Source organism: Sorex fumeus, unplaced genomic scaffold, assembly GCF_029834395.1.
Source record: "Sorex fumeus unplaced genomic scaffold, SorFum_2.1 ptg000007l, whole genome shotgun sequence".
Taxonomy (NCBI): domain Eukaryota; kingdom Metazoa; phylum Chordata; class Mammalia; order Eulipotyphla; family Soricidae; genus Sorex; species Sorex fumeus.
In genome coordinates, this window is record NW_026606064.1 from 59087686 (window position 1) to 59115593 (window position 27908).

The 27908-nt window shown below is 41.4% G+C and overlaps 1 protein-coding gene across 2 annotated transcripts; it reads left to right on the plus strand.

Moving 5' to 3' along the window:
* Positions 1-26521, plus strand: MAP3K8 (mitogen-activated protein kinase kinase kinase 8). 2 transcript variants are annotated; one of them, XM_056134339.1, is made up of 8 exons: positions 1-50; positions 4474-4832; positions 12292-12459; positions 16188-16449; positions 18169-18275; positions 23393-23545; positions 24196-24442; positions 25428-26521. In XM_056134339.1, the coding sequence occupies exons 2-8, from the start codon at positions 4497-4499 to the stop codon at positions 25556-25558; spliced, it is 1404 nt and encodes a 467-aa protein (XP_055990314.1). In that variant the 5' UTR covers positions 1-50; positions 4474-4496; the 3' UTR covers positions 25559-26521. The 2 variants fall into 2 exon arrangements, with proteins under 2 accessions (XP_055990314.1, XP_055990309.1); XM_056134334.1 differs by lacking the exon at positions 1-50 and adding an exon at positions 368-518.
* The last annotated feature ends 1387 nt before the right edge of the window (positions 26522-27908 follow it).

Consider the following 27908-nt stretch of genomic DNA (forward strand, 5'->3'; position numbering starts at 1 on the left):
GGAGGCGTCTGGAGCGCCACCCCCGTGGGGGCGCACGGCGGCTGCAGCAGGTAACCCCGACTTCGGGGAGTTGGGAGGTGGAGGGGTGTCTTTGTGATCGCAACCTTCCTGGGCGCTCCCATCGAGGTTTGCACCCTGGAAGAGAAGGGATCCACCCCTCCAGCAGCCTAAGGGAACCTCCTTCCCCCACCCCCCACCCCCCCACCCCAAACACACACACCCAACCCGCGCGCTCTTCCTTCCCAAGATTCTCCAAGGTGGGGCGCACCGACTGCCCTCACTGCGGAGCCACGCTCGGCCGCGCGGGTCGCCAGCTGCAGCCCGCAGTGCTGGAAAGCACCTTGCGCAAGGGTCTCACGGGGTGTACACTCGCGGCTCCTCCCTCTTCCTCCTCCTTCCCGGATCCCTAGCGCGCAGGCAGTGCGCGTCCGGACAGAGCGCGGGGCGGCCGCGACTCGCTGTCACCGCGTCTGCCCCTGCCCAGCCCTAGTGAACTGCATCCCGCCAGCTGACACCGGGTGAGTGCACCTCCGAGATTGGCTTCGGGACACGAGTGGCCCTGGTCCCCAAGACGCGGGCATGTGGGGGTCTGTCGCTTCCAAGCCTTTTCAACTTCCCTCTGGCCTGGGAGGAAGCGAGTGGGGAACTGGGAGCGGATTGACGGAGCCAGGAGCCTCTCTTGAAGAGTTGAATCTTAATTTTTTTTCCCACTTCTGCTGCTCCTCGGCGACTCAAGGGCGGTCGTAAAGGAGCACGAATGCAGCTCGTTTGCTGTTATGGGGTCCGCGGGTTGTGATTTCACAGGTGTTTCCCCCGGCCATCAGCACTCTGAGAGTCTCCGGCTCGGAGAAGAAAGTGAGGCGAGCCCAAGATTTGTACCAAAAGTGAACTGGGAAGCCCACGAGCTGTCTTTCACGTTGTGCTTTCCGTTCACTGCACTTTTGGAAAGACTCATCCCCGCCCAGAATAAAGGAACAGCTCCCGGTTCAAAAGTAGGGGAAGGAACACTAGACTTGCTTCGCACATGTGTGCCCTGAGTCATGTATTTGTCAGGGTTAGGCAAATTAGTCTGATGGCAGCAGGCACCCCAGCTGTCTGATGGGTTAGGCTTGTGTGCTGTCACTGCTCACGGACTTGCTCTGTGTCGGGAACGTTGGAACGTCTCTAGGCGATTTGAAGCCTGATGGCTTTGATTCTATACAGCCGGTTGTGTAGTCTTCCTGCCGAGGAGAAATGTAAGGAGGCGTACCCTGACAGGTAAGGTACTGATCTGACAGAAAACATGTTTAACTGAGAAGTTACACAAGGTGTAAACATCCTTAATGCCTGTACTCTGAGCTGTTTTCATTCACACTTGCCAGGAAATCTTTAGGTCTTGTTTCTGTAGATAAAAGCAATCAGGATTTAGGACGAGGATTTCTCTTGGGCTTTATGACTGATTCTGAAACACTCAGAGGCAAATAATGTTGATCCGTCTTTGTTAAAATGGACAGTTACCTGCTCTGGGTTGAAGCAAGATTTAAGGATTTTTCTTGTAAACTGTTTGGCAAGGAGTCTTGGTTTATAGCTCAGGTAGGAGCTCATAGACCACCTCTTCAGGATGAGTACTGACGGTGAATAACTTGGTGAGTAACTCGCAAATCATTAGAAATGCTTTATTTGGGCCTGGAAGTGCTGAAGGTTTGGACAGGAGTGTTTTGTGGCAGATGGACATTGGGACTGCTTGGGGAGCTGGGATTTTCGTGAGAGGATGCCAGTGTTGCTAAGGAATTAAACCTGGGCAGTGGACTCTGCCTTAAGTTCATCACCTTCCCTGCCTGCCTGCCCCTCTACCCCCCCCCCCCCGCCCCCCAGCTCAGACTTTAGGACTCTTACGTTTTGCAGATAAAGGAGGCTCTTTTGCAGGATTTGCAAACCAAAATCTAATCTGTCTCTCCTCTCTGAATTATCAACAGTATGAACCCTCTTTGATTTATCAACAGTCTGAACTCCTTCTCTTCTTTCTCTGGCCTTGTGGCTCCCGGAGAACTTCATTTTCTCCCATTTTCTCTACGGGGATGACTTATGATAAGTCATTCCAGTAGCCTTGAACCTTTGCAGCCAGTGGGCTCTTTACTTAGGCTGTTTCTGTTTAAACTTCTGTTTTTCAGTATATTCTGCAAGCAGAAATTATAACTGCATGGCTCTAAGTGAAATGTTCCTCCATTAACCTAAGAAATTCCTTTCATAATTCAACAGACTCCCAAGAGTCTGAATCACCATCTCCCTCCCAAGGTTTCGGTGTGGGGGAGGTGGTGGCCCCTTTGCTCTCTAGATGGAGCTAGAGTGATACCAGCTCTCAGAGCACTCAAAAGGATTCTGCTTTTTTGTGTTCTGTTGTTTTACATAAATCTTTGAAACAAACCAGGGGACTAGATACTAGATAGCCTTATCACACTTGCAGATAAGGAAAGAGGTGTTGGCTTAGGCTCTGCTTTGCTGCAGGTGGAGGTCATACCTGTTTTGCTTATTTTATGCTGCCCCAGACATGTTCCAAGCTCCTCATACACACAATCTACTTTAATCCTAAGAACTAGGTGTTGATGTTCTTTCCATTTCACAGAGGGGCAGATTGAGGTGCAGAGGGTAAAGGCACTCTCCAGAGATCATGCAGACAGACAATCAGCGAGGGACCCAGATAGAGGAGGATCCAGTGTGAATCTAAAGAGCCTATCAGACATGATTCCAGACTGCTTGCCTTAGTCACAACTTGCCTGCGCATCAGAAAAATGACACTAACCTGAATAAAAGAGGACTCTAACCTGGTTCTTTTGTTTTGTTTTGTTTGCTTTGGGGCCACACCCAGCTGTTCTCAGGACTTACTCTTGGCTCTGTGCTCAGGGATTACTTTTGGTGGTGCTTGGAGGACCATAGGGGATATCAGAGATCTAATTTGTGTTAGCCTCATGCAACACAAGCCTCCTACCCACTGTACTATTGCTCTGGTCCCTAACTTGGTTCTTTTCTCAAGTGCAATTTAGGCTGAGACTGCTGGCCAGGCCCTGCATGCAGGTGCTAGTGGCCTCCAGGTAGAATATTTCTGAAAACTTTGTACTTGACCTCCAAGGTTGTTTGAGGCCTGTGGCTTTTTTGCTCCAGTGCTGAATGTGTTAGAGGCATGTGCTTTTAAGAATCCAAAACATCTTTCAGAGAGAGAGGCTGTGCTTTCAAGAGCTCAATAGTTTAAGTAAACATTCCTGCTTCCAAATTCTCTTAGATCTTTTAAATCCTTTTATCTTTAATCCTTGGCAATGGAGATGTTCTAAAGTCAGGAACAAGAGCATCATTTTCCACCCTGAGTTTATTTAATTTTTCTCATTTAAAGATTCCCAGATATGGCACCTGATTTCTATTTAAGAATGACAGCATCTGGACTTTTGAGTTGGATGGTTTTACCCATGTTTTGCACATAATAGATTTGACTAGCCTGGTTTCATTATAATATCACAGCATTTAGAGAGTCATTGATCTAAATATTAAGTCAACCTTCTGGGACCCTTGAGCTATTAGGTTTGTGTTATTAAAGAATTGAGGTTTTAAGTCACAAAAATGCTGCTTTAGAAGTTCAATGTATTTTCCCTGTTTTTCATAGTCAACACAGACCAGAACCAGCATTTTAGGCTAAAAGTTCCCTTCTTAAGAAACTGCCTTTCCCATCTGTATCATTATAATTTCATAAATTTAACCTTATCATTCAATTTCCTTAGACTCAAATCCATATTACAGATGTCTGGCTTCTGAGCCTGGATTGTATTTGCCTAGCTAGCTGAATTTTATTTACCCAGTAGCTTCTGAATTTGATGCAAGTTTTTCTTTTCCTTTAAAGTCACCCAAATCACAAAAGCCATCAAACTCAGTGCTGGGAGAGTTGCCCTGAGGGCAGTAGTGGGGAACTGTAGGGTTGGAAGCTGTAAAAAGGCTTCAGATTCCTGAACTGCTCAACTTCATGGTTCTGTTTAGGCAAAGTTTGCTTCCAGAGGCGGTTCCTGATGCCACAGGACTCTCTGTGAGTAACAAGTAAGCTCTCTGGGTCTCAAATTTCCCCTCTGCAAAGTGAACACTGGGCTAAAGGTTATCTGAGGCCTCTCATTTTCCCTGTCTATCAATTTTGCATCCTCACACAGTGAACACAGAGCCATCACTTTATAGACATCGACCTATAGAAACCCATCCGCCCCCCCCCTTTTTTTTTGCTTTTTTGGGTCACACCCAGCGATGCTTAGGGGTTACTTCTGGCTTTGCACTCAGGAATTACTCCTGGCGGTGCTTGGAGGACCATATGGGATGCCAGGGATTGAATATGGGTTGGCCACATGCAAGGCAAACGCTCTCCCCACTGACCATCACCCAGCCCCTACCCATCCCTTTTATTATAGTTTTCTCACTGAACTCAGATGAAATATAGTAAGTAGAGCATTGAATGTTCTTTTGCAGACTTTTGAGAAAGCAGAACAGTAATGGAGTTCATGAGCACCGGAAGTGACAACAAAGAAGAAATCGATCTGTTGATGAAACATTTGAACGTGTCTGATGTAATAGACATTATGGAAAACCTTTATGTGAGTGAAGAGCCTGATGTTTATGAACCCCATCGAATGACCCGGTGTCAAGACAGGAATGAAAATGAAGAGCGCTCTGACTCTCTTCTCCTCAGCGGGCAGGAGGTGCCCTGGTTATCATCTGTCAGATATGGTACTGTGGAAGATTTGCTTGCTTTTGCGAACCATATATCTAATACCGCCAAGCACTTTTATGGACACCGCCCACAAGAATCTGGAATTTTATTAAATATGGTATGTGTTTTCCGTGGTCACTTGAGTGTCGTGTGTTCAACTTTACAACTGCAGCTTCATTTATAGCGGAGTGGCTCTTGAACTTGGTTTAGATGGACTGCCAGGTATGAGTCTTAAGCATGTAAAATGTCTAAGAATTGTCAGCATGTTAAAACTGGGGGTGGCAGCTGAGGAAGGTCTTCATTAAAATTCTACTTAAAGGTTCTTCATTAAATTTCAGTAGTAATTTTATAAGTAGGTATAAGGAGAAGCATGGATTTTAATTGAATGATTTATAAAATACTAAATCAGCAGAGGAGAAATGTTTTGTGAGAAACTTCCATCTAAGAAACCAGTGAAGACTTTGTTTTGGGGGCCTGAGCAGTGGTACAGCAGGTAGGCATTGGCCTTTCATGCTGCCAACCCAAGTTCAATCTCTGGCACCTATTATGGTCCCCTGAGCACTACCACGAGTTATCCTTGAGCCAGGAGTAGGCCCTAAGTACCACTGGGTGTGCTGTAAAACAAAACAAAAACAAAAAGAATTTATTTTTCATTAATATTTTTGAAGGTTTACATCCTGAAATGTCATATTTTGGTTACTGGTTCAGTTCTTGCAGAAATGTAGTTGAGATCCATTAAATAGTTATTGACAGATTCACTCTTTAATTGACAGAGTGTGAATGACTAATGATATATTGACTTTGTCACTCCAAGTATGCAAATAATCCAAAATATTGTTGCAATACTTAGTTGCCACAATACTTGATCAGGTGATTTGTTTAGGTGTGCCTAGGACTCTATCCATCCCATAGTGTGTTAGAGGTGAATGGGTAAAGGTAATCTAATTTTTTTAGAGAACAATTTTGTAAAGAAGTAGGTGATAACTAGCAAAGTGTGTTTACTGTTGGAACTAATTCCTTGTCTTTTGGTGTATTGAAATGACAGAATGGCTAATGTAAGGGCAAGGTCAGTGTTGAATGAGTAGTGTTGGACAAGGCACTTAATTATTTTGTTTTTGTATATATGTCTGTTTGTCTGGTGTGTGAGCTACATCAATTAAAAACAGCACAATAATCTAGGTCAGCTATTTAATGCATGGAGCTGGAGCGATAGCACAGCGGGTAGGGCGTTCGCCTTACAAGCGGCCAACATGGCCGACCCGAGTTCGATTCCTCCGCCCCTCTCGGAGAGCCCGGCAAGCTACCGAGAGTATTCGATATGCCAGACACAGTAACAACAAAGTCTCCAATGGAGACGTTACTGGGCCCGCTCGAGCAAATCGACGATCAACGGGAGGGCCTTTACTTTTACTTTTTTGTTAGAAACCAGTTTTTTTTTCAGCTATCTGGCTCAGTATTTGGAACTAGATTACATTTTGTATATCCATGATCTGCTTTGGTTTAGATATGCTAAACTGTTTTCAATAATTGACTAAATGCTTTGTGAATAGTTTTTCTTTCTGTGCATGGGAAGTAATTATTTGAGCTAGAAGCATTCTTAGCTGACTTATATCTGGAGAACTCTGGTTCCAAATAATATAAATGTCTATATTGAGAAACATTTGGCTTTTTTCTTTTTCACATTTACTTGATAGAATGAATATTTTAAAGGAAAATATGAGGAATTAACAAATTTTTCCTCCTTATTTAGAGGTAGAAACAGTTATATTCCCACTGGGTCATCAAACTGATAGCTGTGGGTCTTTATTGGGACTATCAAGAGAAACTAATACTTTAAAATTAGGTGAAAATTTATTAGCAGTGAGTAAGAGTATAGTATTGTGGATCTTGGGCTCTGTGAACAAACACGACTATAGAAGGAAGACATTTAAGAACAGAATGTGTTTTAAAAAGAGATATTGAAAGTTTTAAAAAGACATTTATTTTAAATATGACCAAGAAAGAATATAAACTATAAAGCAAGAAAATATACAAGCAGAATGGAATACAGGAGGGCGTTTAAACTCACAAGAATGTAGCCTGTGCCTCACGAGGCAGTTAACCTAATGGTCTGGAGGTCCTGATTGTCTTGTCTGTCCCTGAACATTAAGGAAACCAGTTTTGTCTTATAAAGTCACAGAAATCATGATATGCTATCCCTGATCCTATCTTTCCTGAGAGAAGATAATAAAAAGAATCAAGGCTTGTTTTTGAGTCCTTTTTATACACGTTGCCCTATTGGGATCCAGTCAACTTCCAAGACCTTTCTTTTCTCATTGCTGTCCATTTAATTAGTGGCCTAGCAAAAAAATTTCTCTTCTGGGCTTCAGTTGTTGTTCTCTCTCTGCTTTACAAAACGTCAGCTAAGATTATCTATGGAACCAACTGGCTCCAAGGTAGGTGTCAATCTATAACGTGTGTTTACTTATGAGTCAATGTATTCAATTATGTATTCATGCATTTAGATGTAACTTGCATATCTGCAATGTATACTAGATACTTCTCTAGGTGCTGGTGGTAGAGGTTGAACCCGCTGTGTGCACTGCCTGGTGAATGTGGGAGACTATTTGACAGGCAATTATAATGTAGTGTGGTAGTTCTCAGTACCACTACGCCCTTATTGTTGGGGATGCTCAAGTAGGGTGGGTGCAGGGAAGGGAAAATGTTAGGCTCTCAGGGGAACTTGATGCTAGAGTGTGCTGTATTGACTAGGAGTCAGCCAGATAAAAGGGATGGCGAGCCAAGAGTATTCAGATGAAGAGATGTGTATGTGCAAAGTCCTGGAGGTATAGAGACATGGTGTGTTCCAGGCAACCAACAAGCACAATACCAGTGGAGTTAATTAGATGGGGTGGAGGACCGGGACTCAACAAAAATATCCTGAAGCATCAGCTGTTGAATGATGTTTTGTGTGTGTGTGTGTACCAGTTGTGCTTTTCCTTAATATATCTTTTCCTGTATCAAGCAAGGCCCAGGGAAGAAACTCTAGGTGACTAACCTAAGAAATGCATGATGCAAGTTACTTATAACCTAGATTGATTCTTAACCTGATCTGGGAATGAATGATCTAAGTAGGCTCTAAGTACTCCACTTTGGGATATTTATGTGGTCCTGAAGGGCCCAAGGGGGGGCACACACATTCATTAATAGTGGTGGGGGGCAAAATTGCTGCTTCTTGGAGTCAGTCATGGAGTCCTGGCCTCTCAGGGCTTAAGACACTTTCAGGATCTCTGAGTCAAGCCCTCTGTCTGATGCTTGAATCACCACATTTACCATCTCCATTAACTGGTGGAACATTTTGGTATGTACTTGAAAATTTCCCAGGATGAAGAGCGCATGATATACTGAGGCATTTAATTTAGTGTTTAGCCAATTCTGATGTTGCGAGAGCACTTACTTGTAAAGAATTACAGTCCATCTCTGAGTCCTCTTACTCTTAGTTTTACTTTGTAGCCATGAAAAAAATGCATATATATGGGACTGGAGCGATAGCACAGTGGGCAGGGCATTTGCCTTGCATGTGACTGACTCAGTTTCAATCGCAGCATTCTATATGGTCCCCTGATCACCGCCAGGAGTAGTTTCTGAGTGCATGAGCTAGGAGTAACCCCTGTGTATCACCAGGTGTGACCCAAAAAGCAAAATAATAAGTAAATAAATAGCACTGTAGCACTGTCCTCCCATTGTTTATCAATTTGCTCAAGTGGGCACCAGTAACATCTCTATTGTGATACTTGTTACTGTTTTTGGCATATTGAATATGCCATGGGGAGCTTGCCAGGCTCTTGGAAGTAAATAAATAAAACAAAAAAATGCATATATAAAGGGTAGTGGAGGATACTGGGGACTATGGATTCAAGTGCCTGGGTTTGTATCTCTATTCAGAAATGGATTAACTGTGTCACCTAGTGCTAGTCAGTTTACTCCCTCTCAGCCTCTCTTTACCCCTCTGTAAAATGGGTCACATTCTAATACTCTTTAGGGACAAAGAGGGAGTACAGGTGGCTTGTTGACAACATACAACGTTCTTCTACTAAGACTTCTAATTATCTCTGCTATGAATCCTGCATGGTAGGTGGTATTTATTAATTTTCCCCCATCATCTAGGAAGTGCCCTTAGAACTCAGGCATGTGTCAGTACCTCTCACAGCCCAGATCTTGAATGTGGTCGGACACCCACTCATGTGACCAGCAGGATGGGACATAACTTTTTTGCCTTGGTTCTAGATAATATGCCTTATTGAGTGGAGTCCAATGTCATGTCTGTTTCACTGTGGTTATCTTGCAAAAATGAAAGGTAGCTATTTTTGCAATATGATCCCTTCTGGAATTCATTATTTTTTTTTCTTTTTGGGTCACACCCAGCGATGCACAGGGGTTGACAGGGGTTACTCCTGGCTCATGCACTCAGGAATTGCTCCTGGTGGTGCTCGGGGGACCATATGGGATGCTGGGAATTGAACCTGTGTCGGCCATGTTGGCTGCATGCAAGGCAAGCGCCCTACCCTCTGTGCTGTCACTCCAGCCCCTGGAATTCATTCTTAAACAGAATAGCATTGCACTGTAGCACTGTCCTCCTGTTTTTCAACGATTATGCTTGAGGGGGCACCAGTAATGTCTCCATTGTGAGACTTATTGTTACTGTTTTTGGCATATCGAATATACCACAGGGAGTTGCCAGGCTCTGCCGTGCTTAACCAAAATACCAAAGTATTTTTCTCAAGCATATCAAACTGCTGGATCCAGTTTGGATCTGGATGAAGAAATCAAAAACATGCTTTTATCTGCAATTGAAAATGACTTTGGTCATTTGAAGACTTGTCAGAGAGAGGCCTTAGAATGCCATAATACGGTTGGATAGGAGCTGTAGAAAGAAGAAAACCAGTAGGGAAAACCATCTCAAATATAACTAGAGGAGGTTTATAGAAAAAGGGAAGAACCAGGAACTTTGTAGAGCTTGCTTGTCATCTCTCACTATCCCTTCAGAGACCATCACTAAAGGCTGCCATGGGCAGTCAGATGAGGGTCTCCAGAATGCAAGGGACGGTGGGTGAGTGATGAGGGAACTTTCAGTAATTGAATGTAAAGCTACGCTTGCTGCCTTATAAATGTTGGTCTTTAATAGTCAGGTTTGCTTCTGGCTCAGCTTTAATTACAGCCTTTAGGAAGACAGATGGCTCATATCCAAAGAACAGGAGTGGTGGCTTTGGGGTCAAGCCGACCGGAGTTCGAATCTCAACTTCAGTTGCTCAACCAGCAGAAGCCAGTTTCCTCCTCTGTAAAACGGAGCTGAAATTAGCGTTTATCTCATAGGATGGTTGTGAGGCTTTGATGTGATAACATATTGAGATATAGAGTACACGTCTGGTCCTTAATTGGCACTCATAATATGCTTAACATTATTATTGTTGTTGTTAGTCCTTTGGGAGAGAATAAGAGAACTTGGTCACACTGACTTACAACAAATTAGGTTGAGCAAAACACCTTCCTGAAGCCAAGTTTCTCTCTGAAATGGCTAACTAGAGGCTCTAGTGACTCTGAGCCTGGCAGTTGTTGAATAATAAACATGTGCAGTTGATGTGCAGCTGAATGGTGTGGGATGGCTCTATCTAAATATGGAAAGGGATCAAATTCATCACGTTTTCTGCATGCTGTCGGAAGCAGCCTCTGGTAACCTGATGTAGTGCACTTGTTAAACAGGGGTCATGTTTCTTGCAAGGCCAGACCATGGTCTGTCCTCATGCATAATCCCTTAGGATTGCAACAGGTTCTGCGCTGGGACAGCATTTGGTAAATAGCTCATTTGTGAATGTCATGACCACATTTCGAAGCAAAAGAGTTGATCTCTACTTTATTCCCTGACTAATAGTAAATCCACCTGCTTGTGGATTGTCACTAAGATTAGCAGTGATGGGCCCTGAATGAATAAGCCCAAAGATTACTTGAACACTTGCAGTAGCCAGGGCCTGTGTGTAGAGCTGCCTGCTTCTACTGATGATTCAGATGTCATTCTTGTCCCAGGTGGTCCAAATTCCCCTTCGGTGTCTCCTGTGCTTGGAATATGTTAGTGTCACTCTGATAGTTTCATAATTCCTGAATTCATATTCCAAAGTCATACTATTACTCATTGCACTTAAGGAAGGAGTATATTTTTGGAGACTATGCTTTAGAAGAACTTTTTCTTTTCTTTTTTTACACCAGGGAGGAACCCAGGTCCTCATACATGCAAAGCAGGTGCTGTACCACTGAGTGACATATTTGATCTGAAAGAACTCTCTCAACCTTTTTTTCAAATTTTTAAAAAAATTATCATTTTATTGTTATTTTTGGGTTTGGGGCCACACTCACAGTACTCAGGGGTTACTCCTAACTCTGCACCCAGGAATCACTCCTTGCGGTGCATGGAGGACCAGATGGGATCAAACCCAGGTTGGCTGCGTGCAAGGCAAACACCCTACCCACTGTTCTATCCACATCAGCCCTGTCTCAACCTTTCTGAGTCATGTGTTCTTCCTTCCTGTGTACCACTTCATTAATTTGTTTTTCTTTTTGAATAACAAGTTAAAAAATGTGAAATACAAATTATTTTCTCTTTTTGTTTTTTTTTCACTTTATAAGCTTCAGATATGCTTTGCTTATTGTCAAATATGTAATTATGCAGTAAAAGATGTCCAGCTGGATGATTTTGACATGTGCACATACCTTTGTTGCTTGCACTGCTGCAGATCTAAATTTTAGTTTGTTTTTACTTTTTTTTTGTTTTGGGCACAGCCAGCAGTACTCAGAGTTTACTTCTGGCTCTGCACTCCTAGATTACTCCTGATGGGGCTCAGGGGACTGGTGCTTTATCCCTATATATCTTTCCAGCCTAAACCCACTGGTTTTGAAACCTCTTGTTCTAACCGTTTACTTGCTCACGAATTTCTTGTAGGTCTGTCTCTTGTTCACAGTTGCCTCCTCAATCCTGAACACACTGCCTAGCATGTATTATGTGCTCAATAAATATTAAATGAGTAAGAATATGAGAAGTAATTCTGTCCTTTATGTTGCTCTGTCAAGTCATAGTTCTGGCATAACACATTGTTTTCCAGAATCTTCCATGCTCATCAGTTAATTTCCACACTCTCTCTGTGTGCATGTGTGAGTAATAGCTATGCAGGCTAACAGGTTAGCCCATTTAAGTTGGAAACCAGTCAACTTGCAGTGCAGTTTACATTTATGCAATCTTTATTTTCAGCCTTTGGGTTGCAGTAGTCATGCTCCCTTAGATAAATAATTTTCTGAGTTCTATTTGGCAATTAATTACTCATAAGTAGATGGAAATACGATCAGGTCTTCCCAGGGATGTGTCTGTTACATGTTTTCTCTGTCCTGGTGAAGCTCTAAATATAGTCTTTGTACACTGTTATGATTACACAGGGACATTAATTTCAAACCCTGCGTGTAGGAATGCAGTCTGAAGTAACCAGTTTCTAATGGGTGGATCTTAGCAGAACACTTTGCTGACATTCTCCTTCTGCATTTTTATTTGGTTGTAGGTGATCACACCCCAAAATGGGCGCTACCAAATAGACTCTGATGTTCTCCTTGTGCCTTGGAAACTGACATACAGGAATATTGGTTCTGATTTCATTCCTCGGGGGGCCTTTGGAAAAGTGTACCTAGCACAAGATATGAAGACTAAGAAAAGAATGGCGTGTAAATTGGTAAGTTTTCATTACCAGACAATGCACACTTGCAGGTTACACATAGATAGGCATGTTTGGCATTGTGACTTTTGTTTGTCTATTTGCATCCCTCAAATCATGTCCCAAAATGTCTCTGTGTTATGCATTTACTTGCTAGCAAGGTCTTTCAACCTCCAGGTCTGCATAAATGCATAGTTAATTTCATCTAGTTTGTCTTGATTTGAAAAAAAAAATGTGGGCCAGAGAGAGAGAATACAGTGAGTAATCTGCTTGCCTTATACACGGCTGACCCACGTTCGATCCTCGGCATTGCATATAGACCCCTGAATAGCACCTGGAGTAATCCCTGGGCACAGAGGCAGGAGTAAGCCCTGAACACATCTGGGTGTGACCCAAATACCATCTCTCTCCTCCCCACCCCTGCCCCAAGAAAGCAAAGTGTGAATTCCTTCACCCAGCTTGATAACCTCATCTCTTTGGTGGTGAGGTAGAATGGGGTAGAGGGAGCCTTTAGGAGCAACTGCATATGCTGTTCTTTTATTCCTTCCGGTGGAGGGAGCCAGAGCAGTGGCAGGCCTGCAAACAAAAGGCTCCATTTAAATAGCCCCATTATCAAAAAAACTTCCATTCTTCTTCTTAAGTAATATTGCCACGGTGCCCTCTGTTTGGAGAACTTTTGACAGTATCTGCCTTAGCTGGACATGTCCACGCCCAATGACCCAGCAATTCCACTCCTCGAGGTACACACCCAAGCAGCATGCACACATGATCACCAAAAGCTATGTACAAGGATAGCGAATGCTGTGCTCATAGCAGGGCTGTTTGTAAGAGGCCCAGACTGGGAAGTTTCCAGATGCTGAAATGTGGTACGCTTGCACAATGGGATACAGTACAGCGAAGAGAATAACAGATGAATCTCATGACCAGTAGGTTGGACCCAAAGCAGCCAGGCGCAGAATAAGATCTATGGTTAGGGGTTCCACATACATAAAGGTCTCAAACGGGCTCATTAAATCCATGCAGGTGGGGAACGGGAGAATGGGTCCTTTTGAAGAGACACAAGGAAGGTCAGCAGGTGGGGTCTGCGTGTAGATCGTGTTTTGTTTCATGATCTAGTTAATGGTTACATGGATGCATTTCATAGGACATTCATTGTTTTTGATACCTCAGCTGTTTCACAGTTTCATTTATAAGTGTTTGGAGCAATAAAATAAAAATAAACACTTTTACACAAGATAAGGAAATAAGAGTTATAGCTGAATATTATCACAATCTCTTTTTAGTGTCATTAAAAGATCAATACCTATGTTGGCCTCATTTGTTCCTTCATAAGAATTTGATAGAGCATCTGTTATTTAAAACTTCATTGTGCTTAGAGGAGAGATGTTCAAGTTCTTTAAAATAGAATCTGAACTTTGTAGGAAGATCTTACAGAAAAAGAGTCCTGATTTTCAATTTCACCACAAAGTCAAAGAAAATAGCTTTGGAGGTTTGTTTCCTTTATAACCTAAATTTAATTTTGAAGTTAAAAATTTTTTAAACTTTTGCCTGGAGCGAAGAGCCCGGCAAGCTACCGAGAGTATTCGATATGCCAGACACAGTAACAACAAAGTCTTCAATGGAGATGTTACTGGGCCTGCTCGAGCAAATTGATGATCAACGGGAGGGCCTTTACCTTTTTTTTTTACCTTTTGCCTGAAGCGATAGCACAGCGGTAGGGCATTTGCCTTGCACGCAGCCAGCTCTGCCGAGCCAGGTTCGGTTCCTCTGCCCCTCTCAGAGAGCCCAGCATGCTACCGAGAGTATCTCACCCGCATGGCAAAGCCTGGCAAGCTACCCGTGATGTATTCAATACGGAGGACAGTGTTTTGTTTGTTTGATTTTTTTATTTGAGACACTGATTTGTAACTTCACTCACTGTCCTCCCGTTGTTCATCGATTTGCTCGAACAGGCCCAGTAACGTCTCCATTGGAGACTTCGTTGTTACTGTGTTTGGCATATCGAATATGTCACGGGTGGCTTGCCAGGCTCTGCTGTGCGGGCGAGATACTCTTGGTAGCTTGCCGGGCTCTCCGAGAGGGGCGGAGGAATCGAACTCGGGTCGGCTATGTTGGCTGAGTGCAAGGCAAACGCCCTACCGCTGTGCTATCGCTCTAGCCCCATTTGTAACTTACAATGCTGTTAATGATAGGATTTCATGCATTCAGCGTCCTAACACCACACCCTCCACCGGAGTGCTAGCTTCCCTTCACCATTGTCTCAGGGTCCCTCCCATTTATTTGCTACCTCCCCGTCCCACCCTTGGAAAACTTAAAAAAAAATTATGCAAGATAATTAGCAACCTCAAACAGATTTTTAAAATATGTGGGCTGAGGCATCTACTATTAATGGATTCTTATATATTTTTCTTTTCTGGTTTGTTTATTTTGTTTTGGGGCCACACCCAACAGTGCTTATGGGTTACTCCTGGCTCTGCACTCAGGGATTACTCCTGGTGGTGATCAGGGAACTGAATGGGATGCTCGGGATCAAACCTGGGTCGGCCTACTGCTACACTATTGCTCTGGCTCCTTCTTACATATTTTTCTAGAAAATTTCTATGGATATAATGTAAATGTAATTATTATTTTTTTAACCAACAGGGCCAGAAAGACAGTCTTGCATGTGACTGGCCCAGGTTTGATTCCTGGAACTACTTATGGTTACCAAGAGCCTTCCAGAAGTGATCCCTGGGCACAGAACCAGTAGTCAGCCCTGAGCACCACTGTGTGTGGCCCAAAACATATAAACAAACAGAAATACCAAAAATGTTTTCTTTTTTTAACCAATGGAGGCATAAACTATGTCTAATCTATGTTTTTAATCCAAATGCTGTGTTTTGTAGATATTGCATACTTATATACAGCTCACGTTGTTGCTGTACATTAGTATACATTTAATCATTTCTGATGTTCCTTAGAATTCCTGGCCCGTACTTATTTTACTTATATTCTTTGAGCATCAATTGTGCAACCAAAGATATTTTGTGATATTGTGATAATATTATATGTATATGTACTATATATAAATATAGTTTTTGGTAAGTCATTGGTTTGAAAGAAAGAGAAAAGAAAACACACTCATTATGAAATGTGGGCTTCGCTAGAGAGAGTAGAGAACCTCGTGACGGGAAGAAAAGGAAATGCATACCCAAGTTGGGATGTGGGCGATTTAAAAGTGAAATATAATATCTTCAAAATACAAACTAAAATCTAATACCACAGAAATTATATATACAACAGATTGAAATTATCTGCCTTGATCTAATCATGCATAATTCTTTGGCTGGATTTTGGCACTGTAAGTAAAAATAATATTTGGTGGGGGAGATGATTTACGGGGTTAGAGCACATGCAGAAGTCTCAAGTTCAAGTTTGAGCATCGGATAGTACCTTAATCACTGCTTTGAGTGACCCCTGAACTTTTTCTGGAGTTGTCCCAAACATCCTTAGGTGTGCTCCTCCAAATGTATATTTCTTATTTAAAAAAAATGTTACTATGAATTGTTTGCCTAAAGCAGACATAATATAGAAGGACAGATTTAAAGTAAACATGATTTTTACTCAGCAGCACAGCTTCATACAAAATTTTTCAAGAATATCCTTGAGAAATTTACTTCCCTTTAGGTTGGTGGGTTGCCCTATCTTATGCATATATTTTCTTTCTGAGGGTTGTTTAGACTCTTACTTGTGTTTTTGTGATCTAGATTCCAGTGGATCAATTTAAGCCATCCGATGTGGAGATCCAAGCTTGCTTTCGGCATGAGAACATTGCTGAATTATATGGTGCCGTTCTCTGGGGTGAAACTGTCCATCTCTTCATGGAAGCAGGCGAGGGAGGGTCTGTGCTGGAGAAACTGGAGAGCTGTGGACCAATGAGAGAATTTGAAATCATCTGGGTGACAAAGCATGTTCTCAAGGGACTTGATTTTTTACACTCAAAGAAAGTGATACACCATGACATTAAACGTGAGTTCTCATTTTATGCATCCCTTTAGGGCATTGAGACTGGAAACAAGTGGGCCTCTCCCTTTTATCTGATCCCTTACTACCTTCCTCCCCTCTGTTCCTGAGCCACATTCTTAGAATCAAATGTTGTCACTAGATCTTTCAGAGTTATAGGAAGGATGGTTATCCAGGTGTTCTAGAAAAGATCATGGCTGCACAGCTGATTAAGTACTACTTAAGCTAGAGTAAATAAGTTGTTTAAAATAGTAATTTCCTGGGGGCTGGAGCAGTAGTACAGTGGGTTAGTCGCTTGTTTTTCAGGTGGCTGTCTCAGGCCAGATCACAGCACAGCATATTATTCCCTAAGCTCTCTAAGAGTGATTCTCTCTAAGAGCCAAGAGTAAGCAATGAGCACAGCCGGGTATGGCTCCAAAACCAAAAAAGAAAAAAAAATTTTTTTAAATTTTTTAATAGTAATTTGAGAGCCCGGCAAGCTACCGAGAGTATTCGATATGCCAGACACAGTAACAACAAAGTCTCCAATGGAGACGTTACTGGGCCCGCTCGAGCAATTTGCTTAGAAACATACATATACGCACACATTTTTGAGAAACAAATAGCTTTTTAATTTTGAACACCCATTCAACAACAGTTCATTAATTCAGTCTTAACTTAATTTCTGTGAATGAGAGATGGTAGGGAAATAGACAAGAGAGTCATTGTGAACCCTTGATATCTAAAGAAAAATTGGACTAGCACCACTTTTGATGAAAAAGTTGGGTATTTTACTTTTCTCTGTAAGGAAAGTAACTTAGTAATAGTGTGCTTATTTAAAAAATTTGAGGCTCCAGTTTTTGAGACATATTATAATATTACATGTCAAGATATATCTGACATCTTACATTGTATAAGTTTAAATATTTATGATGTAATGAGCTATGTAATATATGGCAAATAATTATCACTATCAGATTAGTTAACAAATTCATTATGTTGTGTAGTTATGAATTTTTTCCTGCCGTGAGAAGATTTAAAATCTACTGATTTAGCAACTTTCAAGTATACAGTTCAGAATTCTTGATTATAGTCACCAAATGTACATTACAGTTCCAGGTTTTGTTCATCTCATAACTGGAAGTTTTTACCCTTTCGCCACTTTCACCCGTTTTTTTCTTCCCTCACTCTCACCCTTGCCAAATACTGGTCTGTTCTCTGTTTCTCTGAGTTAGGGCCTTGTAGTTCCACATACAAGTCAGTTCATACAGTGTTTGTCTTTCTCTGAGTTTTTCCACTTAGCACAAGGTCCATGTATGTTATTTCAGATGACAAGATTTCTTCCCTTTTTTCCTGGTTGGAGTGTGTGTGTTTGTGTGTGTGTGTGTGTGTGTATGTGTGTGTGTGTGTGTGTGTGTGTGTGTGTGTGTGTGACATTTTCTTTGTCCATTCATCAGCAGATGAATAAATAGTGGATGAGTGAGAATAGCATGTATTATCTATCATACATACCTTGTTTAATATCTATCATAATTTATTAACAGAGCTATTGATGGATCTGAATTTATCAATAGATTTTTCTAATTCTTGTCTAGCTTTGTTCTCTACTTATGAATGTACTAAACCTACGTCGCAAAGAAGCATTTTAATCTATTCTGATTTTGGACTCATTGTTCTAGCTAATGTTATCATTTTGTTTATGGGTAAATGAACGATTCCATACTGAAAACCTGTCTCTCTTTATAGCTAGCAACATTGTTTTCATGTCTACAAAAGCCGTTCTAGTGGATTTTGGCCTGAGCGTTCAAATGACTGAAGACATCTATTTTCCTAAAGACCTCCGAGGAACAGAGGTAATTATTATATCCACACAAAAGTGGCCAATAAATTATTAAGAGTCAAAAAAAAAAGGATGTTTCTAAATTACTGTGAAAGAGAACAAAGTAAGGGAGAAAAACATTACATTAAATCATTGTCCACGTTCAATGATTTCTTGCTCTGTGCCAGATACTCATTTCTGTGCTTTAAATGAGTTGCATTATTCAATTTTTACAACTATTCTACTATTGGTAATTACTATTATCTTAGTAAATACTAGTGTCATTCCTTCCTGTATTACAATAAGGAAGTAAGATTAAGGAGGTTAAATTAAAGTGCCCAAATTCACTTTACCAGAGACAGATCTGGGACTTGGACCCAGAGGTAGATTTTCAAGTCTAAAAGCTAAAGTCTAACCACCATGTAGGTTTTAAAATTAATATATATGTACATATATATTATAACTAATATTACTGTTTTGGGTCTATTACTGTATAATTACTATAGTCATTAAATAATATTTATTGCAAACCAACTTTTCAGACCTGTCTTTAATCTTAGGAAATCCTATAATAAGCTTCAAGTTTATTATTATACAAATAAATACCATTTGAAATATAAGCTGGCTATAACATCTTACTTATTTGTGAAACCAATTATAAACATTACTGAAAAACTTGGATCCAAATGAGAAACAGAGAAATGCAGTCTCACATCTATGCATTTTTCCTAATAACCCATTGAATTGAATAGTCACACTGTTCGCTGGAGAGTTGATTTGTAGAGCAAGTGTCTGTGAAGCACTGGTCATATGTCAAATTCCTGTGTGGACTGGGGATGGCCCAGGGGGTAAGCCCAGCAGGACCAAGATCTTAGAAGTACTTATGCATTTTTTTTTTGAGTGAAAGGACTTGTGAGTGATAGGACATATGAGTGAACATATTCCTGGACTGCACAACATATCATAAGATACTCCCTGCCCATTTTCCATAATTACCACACCATATTTGATGGGGTTCAGACAGTAGGCAACAAATCATAGAGTGAAATATATATATGTATATATGCATATATACATATATATATTTCACTCAGTTTGTTAGAGTTTGTAGAGTTTGTAGAAGGTTGTCTCTCTGTTATCTTTCATATATATATAATCTATATATAGATTATATCTATATCCATATGTATATCTATATCTATCTATCTATCTATCTATCTATCTATCTATCTATCTATCTATCTATGTCTTGGAGAGCCCTGCAAGCTACTGAGAGTATCCCGCACGGCAGAGCCTGGCAAGCTATCCGTGGCATATTTGATATGTCAAAAACAGTAACAATAACGGGCCTCATTTCCCTGACCCTGAAAGAGCATCCAATACAACAGCATTGGGGAAAGATGAGTATGGAGAGGCTGCTAAAATCTCAGGGATGGGATGAATGGAGACATTACTGGTGCCTGCTCGAGTAAATCGATGAACAACCAGATGACAGTGATACAGTGATACAGTGAGTGAAAGGACCTAGTTTAAATTTACCTGAATTAGTAAAAAACCTTGAATTTATTCACAACAGGGTCTAATAGCCTTGGGGTTGAAAGTTGAAAGAGTAATACCTATGGAAGTTGTTTCCCTCTCAGAGAGAGAGTTTATAGAAAGTTGTCTCTCTGTTCACAGGGAATGGAGAATGGGTTCATGGGTACACCTTTGCTTCCAGATCACCAGTTTTGGCTTGAGGATCAACAAAGTGACAACCTTTAATTAAGCTCAGTTGCAGTGGGAAAAAAATTATAGCTTCATTTCACAGTCTGCATCCACTTTTTCTTAAATTCCTCAAAGCACAGTGTCCCCTGGGGCTTGAGCAATAGGACAGCGGGTGAGGCACTTGCCTTGCAGGAGGCTGACCCCAATTCAATCCTTGGCACCCGATATGATCTCCCCAGCCTGCCAGGAAGATCCAAAAACAAAATAGCAATGTCCCTTGGGCAGCAGAAGAAATCCTAGCTTTTGTTAGTATTACTGAAGTTACTCTGAAAAGGACTCAAGATTATTGATAATCTTCTCAGCAGAGTAATATTCAGATGAGAAAATTGTAGGCTTTGTTAAAGATTGTTTAGTCCCAGACTTTAAGACTCAATCACCCAACCACAAAAGCTAAGAATGCTTTTGATGTTTTGGGTTTGGGGAGGAAGAAATGTTTCAGCCTATTTTGGCAGTTGTCAGAAGTTTAGATTTATTAGGAGTCAGTTTGAGAAACAAGCTATTTATGGTCAGAAAGAGAGAAAATACCTTTCTCTTCCCAGAAGTGTGATCAATTTGAACATTTTGTAATAACTAGAGAAAGACATGCCCTTACTAAGAATCTCTAGCAGTAAAAGAATGTAGGCCTGAGCTTGGCATGATCACCCTGTGCTTACTTCTGGATCACATTTTTTTCAGCAAATGTAAATTGATTTTTATAACATGTTAAACTGGCTTTGGGATTCAGAAACTGGCTCACAAATGAGATGCATTTACTCATTAGCTCCTGAATTGGAATTTTGATAAAAATAAGGTTGTGAAGTTACCAAAGAAGCATTTCAGAAAACTTATTTTTTGCTCCTCAAACTTAAAGTACCAATAAGCTATAATTAGTCAATATCAACTATACACTTATGCTTTCTGTTAGAACCTGACCACTGGCTGTAGCATAGCTACATGTGATCCATACACTATAGCTTAGAAATACAAATAGAGGTCACCTTTTTGATCTCTCTCTCTCTCAGCTTTCATTTATGTTTAGACCACTATATTGTAACCATATGGTATGTGTACAAAGCTATCTGGCCTGTACTAAAGACTACTGTTTTTGAACTACATGGTACATAGGATAAAGTATGAATGCAAATAACTTATAAAATTACTTTCATAGTGTTTTTACTTTTTTTTTTCTGGTGCCAGGGATTAGATGTAGGATCACATACATGCAAGGTTTGTGTTCTATCACTGATCTACATCCCCTGACCTTAGGTATTTTTGTTGTTTTAAAAAACCTTACTTTGGGGCTGGAGTGATAGCCCAGCGAGTAGAGTGTTTGCCTTGCAGGCAACTGACCCGGGTTCAATTCCCAGCATCCCATATGGTCCCCTGAGCACCATCAGGAGTAAGTCCTGAGTGCATGAGCCAGGAGTAACCTCTGTGCATTGCTGAGTGTGACCCAAAAACAAAAACAAAACAAAACGAAACCCTTACTTTGAATCTTGTGTTGATCTTCCTTGATATAAGTTGCATAGACTTCATAATATGTGTGGGTACATAGACACACCCACAAAATCTCTTGCCCTTTCTTGTAAGCATGTTGGCTTTTTTTTCTATTTCTTTCTTTTTTCTTTTTTTTCTTTTTGAGTTAGTGGCATGCCCAGAAGTGCTCAGGGATCATATGCAATGCCAGGGATTAAACCACGGTCAACCACACACAAGACTAACACCTCAACCTCTGTACTCCACCTCTCTGGCCTATTTAATAAACATGTTGGAAAGTGCAGGGCTTGACCCCCAGCAACCGGTTCCCTTGTTCTGGTTGTATTGCTCAGAGCTTTGCTTGGTTGCTATACCAGATCTGTTTCATGCCTGCAGTTCACTAGCCCAAAAAGCCCCAGAACACCGTGCCCTTCCTCGTTTGCTGTTGGCAGGACAGAGGAGTCCAGAGCTCTGCACCATGCATGTTGAGGTCACTAGGTAGACCATACTGCCACCCCAATTGTGCATTTAAGGGGAGGTTCTAGGACCCGCTATTGCTTCCAGAAGTGTCCACTGTGCTGAAACTTGAGTCAGAGAAGAAGAGAAGAAGAAAGACGTGGGTAGTCAGTCCTTGGATAGCCCTAGTATTTATGGCTAACATTGTGATCGGACTTAGTAAGAAAGCCCTTCAAGTCCAAGTACTCTGACTGAACTTAGCAGGGAACGTTTGAGAAGAAGGAGCAGGGTTTAGTCAGTTTGCTGAGACAGACAGAGAGAAGGCAGGAGGAGTGACCTAGGAGGGGAGGGAGCGCAGGAGCACAAGGCAGCCTACCCGAAAGTGTGCTGAGGAGAATCAGGATGAGGAAACTGAGCCATTTCCTGGGTTTTGTTGGCCAATTCTGTGCTTACCCAGAAATGACTCTGAAATGGTTCTGGGAACATTCTCCATAGTCAAATGCAGACAGTTTAACAGCTCTCTCAAGCTACATGTGAAAAATTAGGATATTAACAACCATTTGCCTTTTTCTTTTTGTTTTTAAATTTTGAAACCAAGCACCTCATTTTTTTTGTTGTAGTTATTGAGGGGTGGAAGAGAACTGAGAGATGCTACTCTCCATTTGGTGGCTGGGCAGTTACTCCCAGCCCATGTGACAGGGATGTAAACCAGGGCTTTTGACAGGGATGTAAACCAGGGCTCCCCAACCTCTAAAAATAAACTTAGAGAAACTAGTGTAAAACTAGCCCTGGTTTCTCAGCATCAAAACTCATAGAACTACCCAGAATATAGCCAACTTTAATATTGACATGCCTTTATTATTTTGCCATAGGCTGCCTGGTAGGGAGAAATACATTGTTTACAGACATGAATAATTAAGATGATCACTTTTGCATTATTGCACTCAAAGTTCTTTTCTCCGACTCATGGAATGACTCCCCTGGTACTTTTGCTACCTATGTCATTACAGTAGATGTTCAAAGGTTTCACAATTTATTACAGAAAGGTCAGCAACTGTTTCTGTGGTGTTACAGACATCACATTTAGGTCACCAAAAGGTGAGGGTGTGTACTTAAAGAGTTTCTTTTAATAGGAAAATTGATATATTACTGGATAAATAAATTACAGCAGACGATGGTTTGCAGAACCTGCTGTTGGGTTATTGGCTGCAGGGGTCCTTCTGTGCTGGGCCTGCCCTATTGAGTGTGCAGTGAGACTTTGCAAAGGTGCAAATTTTGCAGACTTTGTCTGCCTGTAGGGACACTTTGGGCCAAAGGTTTCCCAGGAATATCTGCAATATTCTCCTTGATTTCTTCTAGAGGGCTACCCTATGCAACCCATTTGATGCAGATTGCTGAGCCAGAGAATTGGGTTGGGGACAAGAAATCCCGGATAAATGAAAAGTGTCTGACAGATGGTTCCTATTTCTCTTTCAGATTTACATGAGTCCAGAGGTGATCCTGTGCAGGGGTCATTCGACCAAAGCAGACATCTACAGCCTGGGGGCCACCCTTATCCACATGCAGACAGGCACCGCACCGTGGGTCAAGCGCTACCCTCGCTCGGCTTACCCTTCCTACCTGTACATAGTAAGTGGGGTTCAGCCAGAGGGGAAAACCACCTCAGCCTACTCTTTCTCCAGTAACACTCATACTTGAGGAGAAAGTGGTGAAAAAGCCCCTGGGAGAAGCAGCTGCAAGGCTGTCCTTGGGGAGGGAAACCCCATTTTTCCTAAGAAAACATGACCATTTTAGTGGAAACTTACTTACGTGAATGGGGTAGAAGTTTACATTATTCCTTTAGGTGTGTAGTAATAAATGGTCACTTAGTTGCATCGGTTACCTTTGAAGGAAGCAATTTATATGTGTCTTGGAACACTGATACACACATACACAGATCATAGAATTTAGATTCCCGTGCTAACCGAGCATGTGGTAGCATGTGAAATTCCCTTTATACCAGTGAGAAATTTGGGAGCAGAGACAGTCCTGTCATCGCCCTGTGACCCTTGATCCCTTGGCCTAGCTATAAAATTGTCACTGTTTATTCAAACCTAGCACTATCTTTGACTTCATTAAACCAAATGATGGGTTTAATGCAGGGTTCTTTGGAAATCCACTGTTTAAGGGGATGGGATGCATTTGCTGTGGGTCCTGAAGTGGGAAATTTTGCTCAAGTGCTTTTCTCCTTAAGGGGGGGATTTCCACACCAGGAATGCTAAGAGTGTGTTTGTTGTTAGATCCACAAGCAGGCTCCTCCTTTAGAAGATATTTCCGATGACTGCAGTCCTGGTATGAGAGAACTGATGGAGGCAGCTCTGGAGAGGAACCCCAATCACAGGCCCAGGGCCGCAGACCTACTGAAACATGATGCCCTGAACCCCCCCAGAGAGGACCAGCCCCGCTGTCAGAGCCTGGATTCAGCCCTCTTTGAGCGGAAGAGACTGCTGAGCAGGAAGGAGTTGGAACTTCCGGAGAACATTACTGGTATGACTCCCTGCTGTGTTCCAAGCAGCTGCCTCTGGCTTCCCTTCCACTTCTGTCATGTCTCTGATGGAGTTGGTGACTGGCCTCACTGAACAAAAAAACAAATCCAAAATGACTTCTTCGGTGCCATGGTTGTTTGAGAAATTTCAGCATGAATGTTAGTCAAAGCATAAAAACAAGATGGGCTCAGGTACCGACCATGTATGAAAGGTGTGCGGTACAAATGTAGTTTAACACAGATAATGAGAAGTATTCTGTTTTGCCCTTTCTTTCTTTCTTTCTTTCTTTCTTTCTTTCTTTCTTTCTTTCTTTCTTTCTTTCTTTTTTGTAACTGTAACAATCATTTGCCTTTTAAAAAACAACCAGGCCTGACACTTTTCCTGATGCCAAGTGTAAGTTCTGTCTCACTCAGCTACGACTAACCACTCCAGGCCTTGCTTCGGAGTCACCAAGGCTTTCTCTGGACAGATAAAACATTGAGTCTGAAGTCAACTTGCTTCTGTCTTCCTTTGCTTAAAAATCCTGCCAGGAAGGAATCTTTTCCATGTAGGAATGCCAGAGTGCATTCCAAGAGTATTGAACAGGCCAGGAGAAAAGAGTAGTATCTATTTTTATTATTCCAGTGTGTACTATTCTTCATCCATTTAGGTTCCAATCCAGATATCAAGCCTGGAATGCTCATTTGCATTCTGCTTGTCTGATTTTCTGTGGTTAAAGAGAACCATCTGGAATATTAGAAAGCATGCCAGAATATGTAGCTAATGTCTTATCATTAACTCTTTATGGAACTCTGTTTTCTTCATCTAAGTGTGCCCATAAGTCTTCAGTGCTGTGCTGGTCTTCAGTACAATTTCAGCAGGAGTGCTGTTTCATTAGGTCCCAAATATTCTTTTTTTTTTTTTTGAAGAGCGAACAGTTCTTCTTGCTGCTTGGTCATTTGCTTTATTGTTATTATTATAATTTTTCTGTTTCCTTTTTTTTTCAGATTCTTCCTGCACAGGAAGCACTGAGGAATCTGAGATGCTGAAGAGGCAACGGTCTCTCTACATAGATCTGGGAGCACTGGCCGGCTATTTCAACCTTGTGCGTGGTCCCCCGACCCTCGAATACGGCTGATTTTTGACATCCATTTGATCTGAACAAAGATCTAGTATTTATTTCCCGGACGCGGGTCCTGCCCACTCTTCACAGAGGCTCTGTATAGTGAATTGTGCCCATTGTTGGAGTGGAAGGGGGGCTCCCTTGATTCACACATGGGACCCCACGCGTGGCTCTTGTGTGTTTGATTTGTGAAACTACTCTGGTATCTAACCAGATCTCAAAGTTCTCATTTCTCAGGCAGCATGACTCAAAGGAAAGAAGTTGAAAATGATCAGGGAAGGATTGTTTATGATTCCACTCACTGTGCACTTTGCTCTCAGTTTTAACAGTACCAATCACAAGGATAATTAGCTTAAAATTACTATTCTTGGTTCTAAGTTAAGTAAGGACACTTCATTTAAATCAGAACAGTTGTTTTATATATATTGGTATATATTATCTGGTAATTCTTTGAGCCTTTGTGGGTAGAATCTAGTATAAAGTTATATATGGGGGATTAAAACAACTTGATTAACAAAGCAATAAGCTAAACTAGTGTCTTTAAAAATGGCTTAACTGATTTGTTAGAAGCCATCCTGCAACAGGCCACTAGTGACAGGTTCTACTATGTTCCTATGGAAACATTTTGTACTGTATATGCTATGAGTAAAACATTTAAAACGTGATGTTTTGAATGTGAATAAAACTGTGTAAACCACATAATTTCTGTACATCCCAAAGGATGAGAATGACCTTTAAGAAAAACAGAAACTTTTGTAAATTCTTGATGATGCTACTTTTGTAATTCTTATGGGTATTTTTTTCAAGCATTTGTATATTAAAATAGCATACTGTGTATGTTTTATATCAAATGCCTTCCTGAATCTTTCTCACATGTAAATATTTTTTAACATTGTAAAGTAGGTGACTATTCCTACACAAAGTATGTTTTTAATGTCATGCAAATGAAACCAACATTTATCTGACAAGATTGGTCAAATAAACTAAATACATAAGTGTTTTTCTTTAATTATTGTAAAGAATGTTATTTTCAAATGACATTGAGGTAGGTTGATGAAATGGGGTTTTAGGTGGAGAAGATGTAGCTCAAAGAGGTCCCCAAAATCTGAGAACTTTGGAAATTGCATGTTTTTCACCTTTCACTCCAGAATCAGGCCATTACACCTGGAGTATTCCCTAGGCTTTTGGAAAATTAAAATAGAAAGATAATTGTAATCTACAGGAACAGGCTAAGTGTGATTCTATTTCAAATTTGTTTTAGATATTTTACTACCTTTGAATATATGCTTTGCATGGCATTTGCCTAATACAAACATGTATTATTGTTTGGCAAGTTAATAACTAACTTGCTTTTGTATAAGGTAGATTTAAATCACCTACACCAAATTGTAATGAAAACTGTTGAATGGGAGTTCACCTACCACTCACCAAGTGAATAATATTCAACAATTTTACTGTGGTTACATAAACACACCATATCTGCATTGCTCAAGATATATGGGAAGGAAGTGTTGCTCCTTGTGCTGTTTTTCAGAGGCAAAAGGAACACAGTGATTTCTGGAACCCTGTGCTCTAGATTCCAAAGTAAGCAGCTGGTGTTGGAATGCAGGACCTTCTGCCTCCAACCTGGTGTCTTCCTCCTATTGTTATGCGTATATTTGAGGGTCCTGAGGGATGGCTCATCTCATTGTGTAGAGAGACTTCAGCCTCAGGGCTCCTCGCTTGCCTGGGCCTTTTCTTGACCTGTGCCTAGATTCATGATTCCTACAGATTAGAATGTGTTCTAATGGAGTGGATGCTTTTCAAGAAAACTTTGTAAATAGAAACTGGGCTCTGGTCAACAAATTCAATTTGAAAGAAAACATTGCTTTATAATAAATTGGAGCTCTTGTGGAAAGATCTGGAGATGTTGGCCAAGAATTGCTAGGGGTTGGTGGAGTCAGAGAATATAATCCTGAGTGTCAGAAAAGGGAAGTGTAATATGGGGGACGTGTGCAAGAAGGACTGGCAAAGTTTTTCACCTGGGAATGCCAGAGTGGCAGCCTAGGATGGGGCATTGCACAGAGAATCAGCTTAGCAGAAGCCAGAAAGCCTGGAGCGTGTTCTGCAGAGACTCATCACTCACCTCCTGAGGACATGAGCTGAGGGAGTGTCAGCCTTGCGAGTGGGTGGAAGATAATAGTGACAGTCTAGCACCTGTTTGTTTTTCTGCTTTGCACAGCTACGATTTCTGTTGGGATGGAATAGAGGCACTGAAATGAGCATGGAGCATTGATGGATTTTTCCACTGGGGCCCTAGAGATCTTTGTACCTATATTCTCTTTGTTGGAAAAATTGACATATGCAGATGCGTGCAGGCAGATGT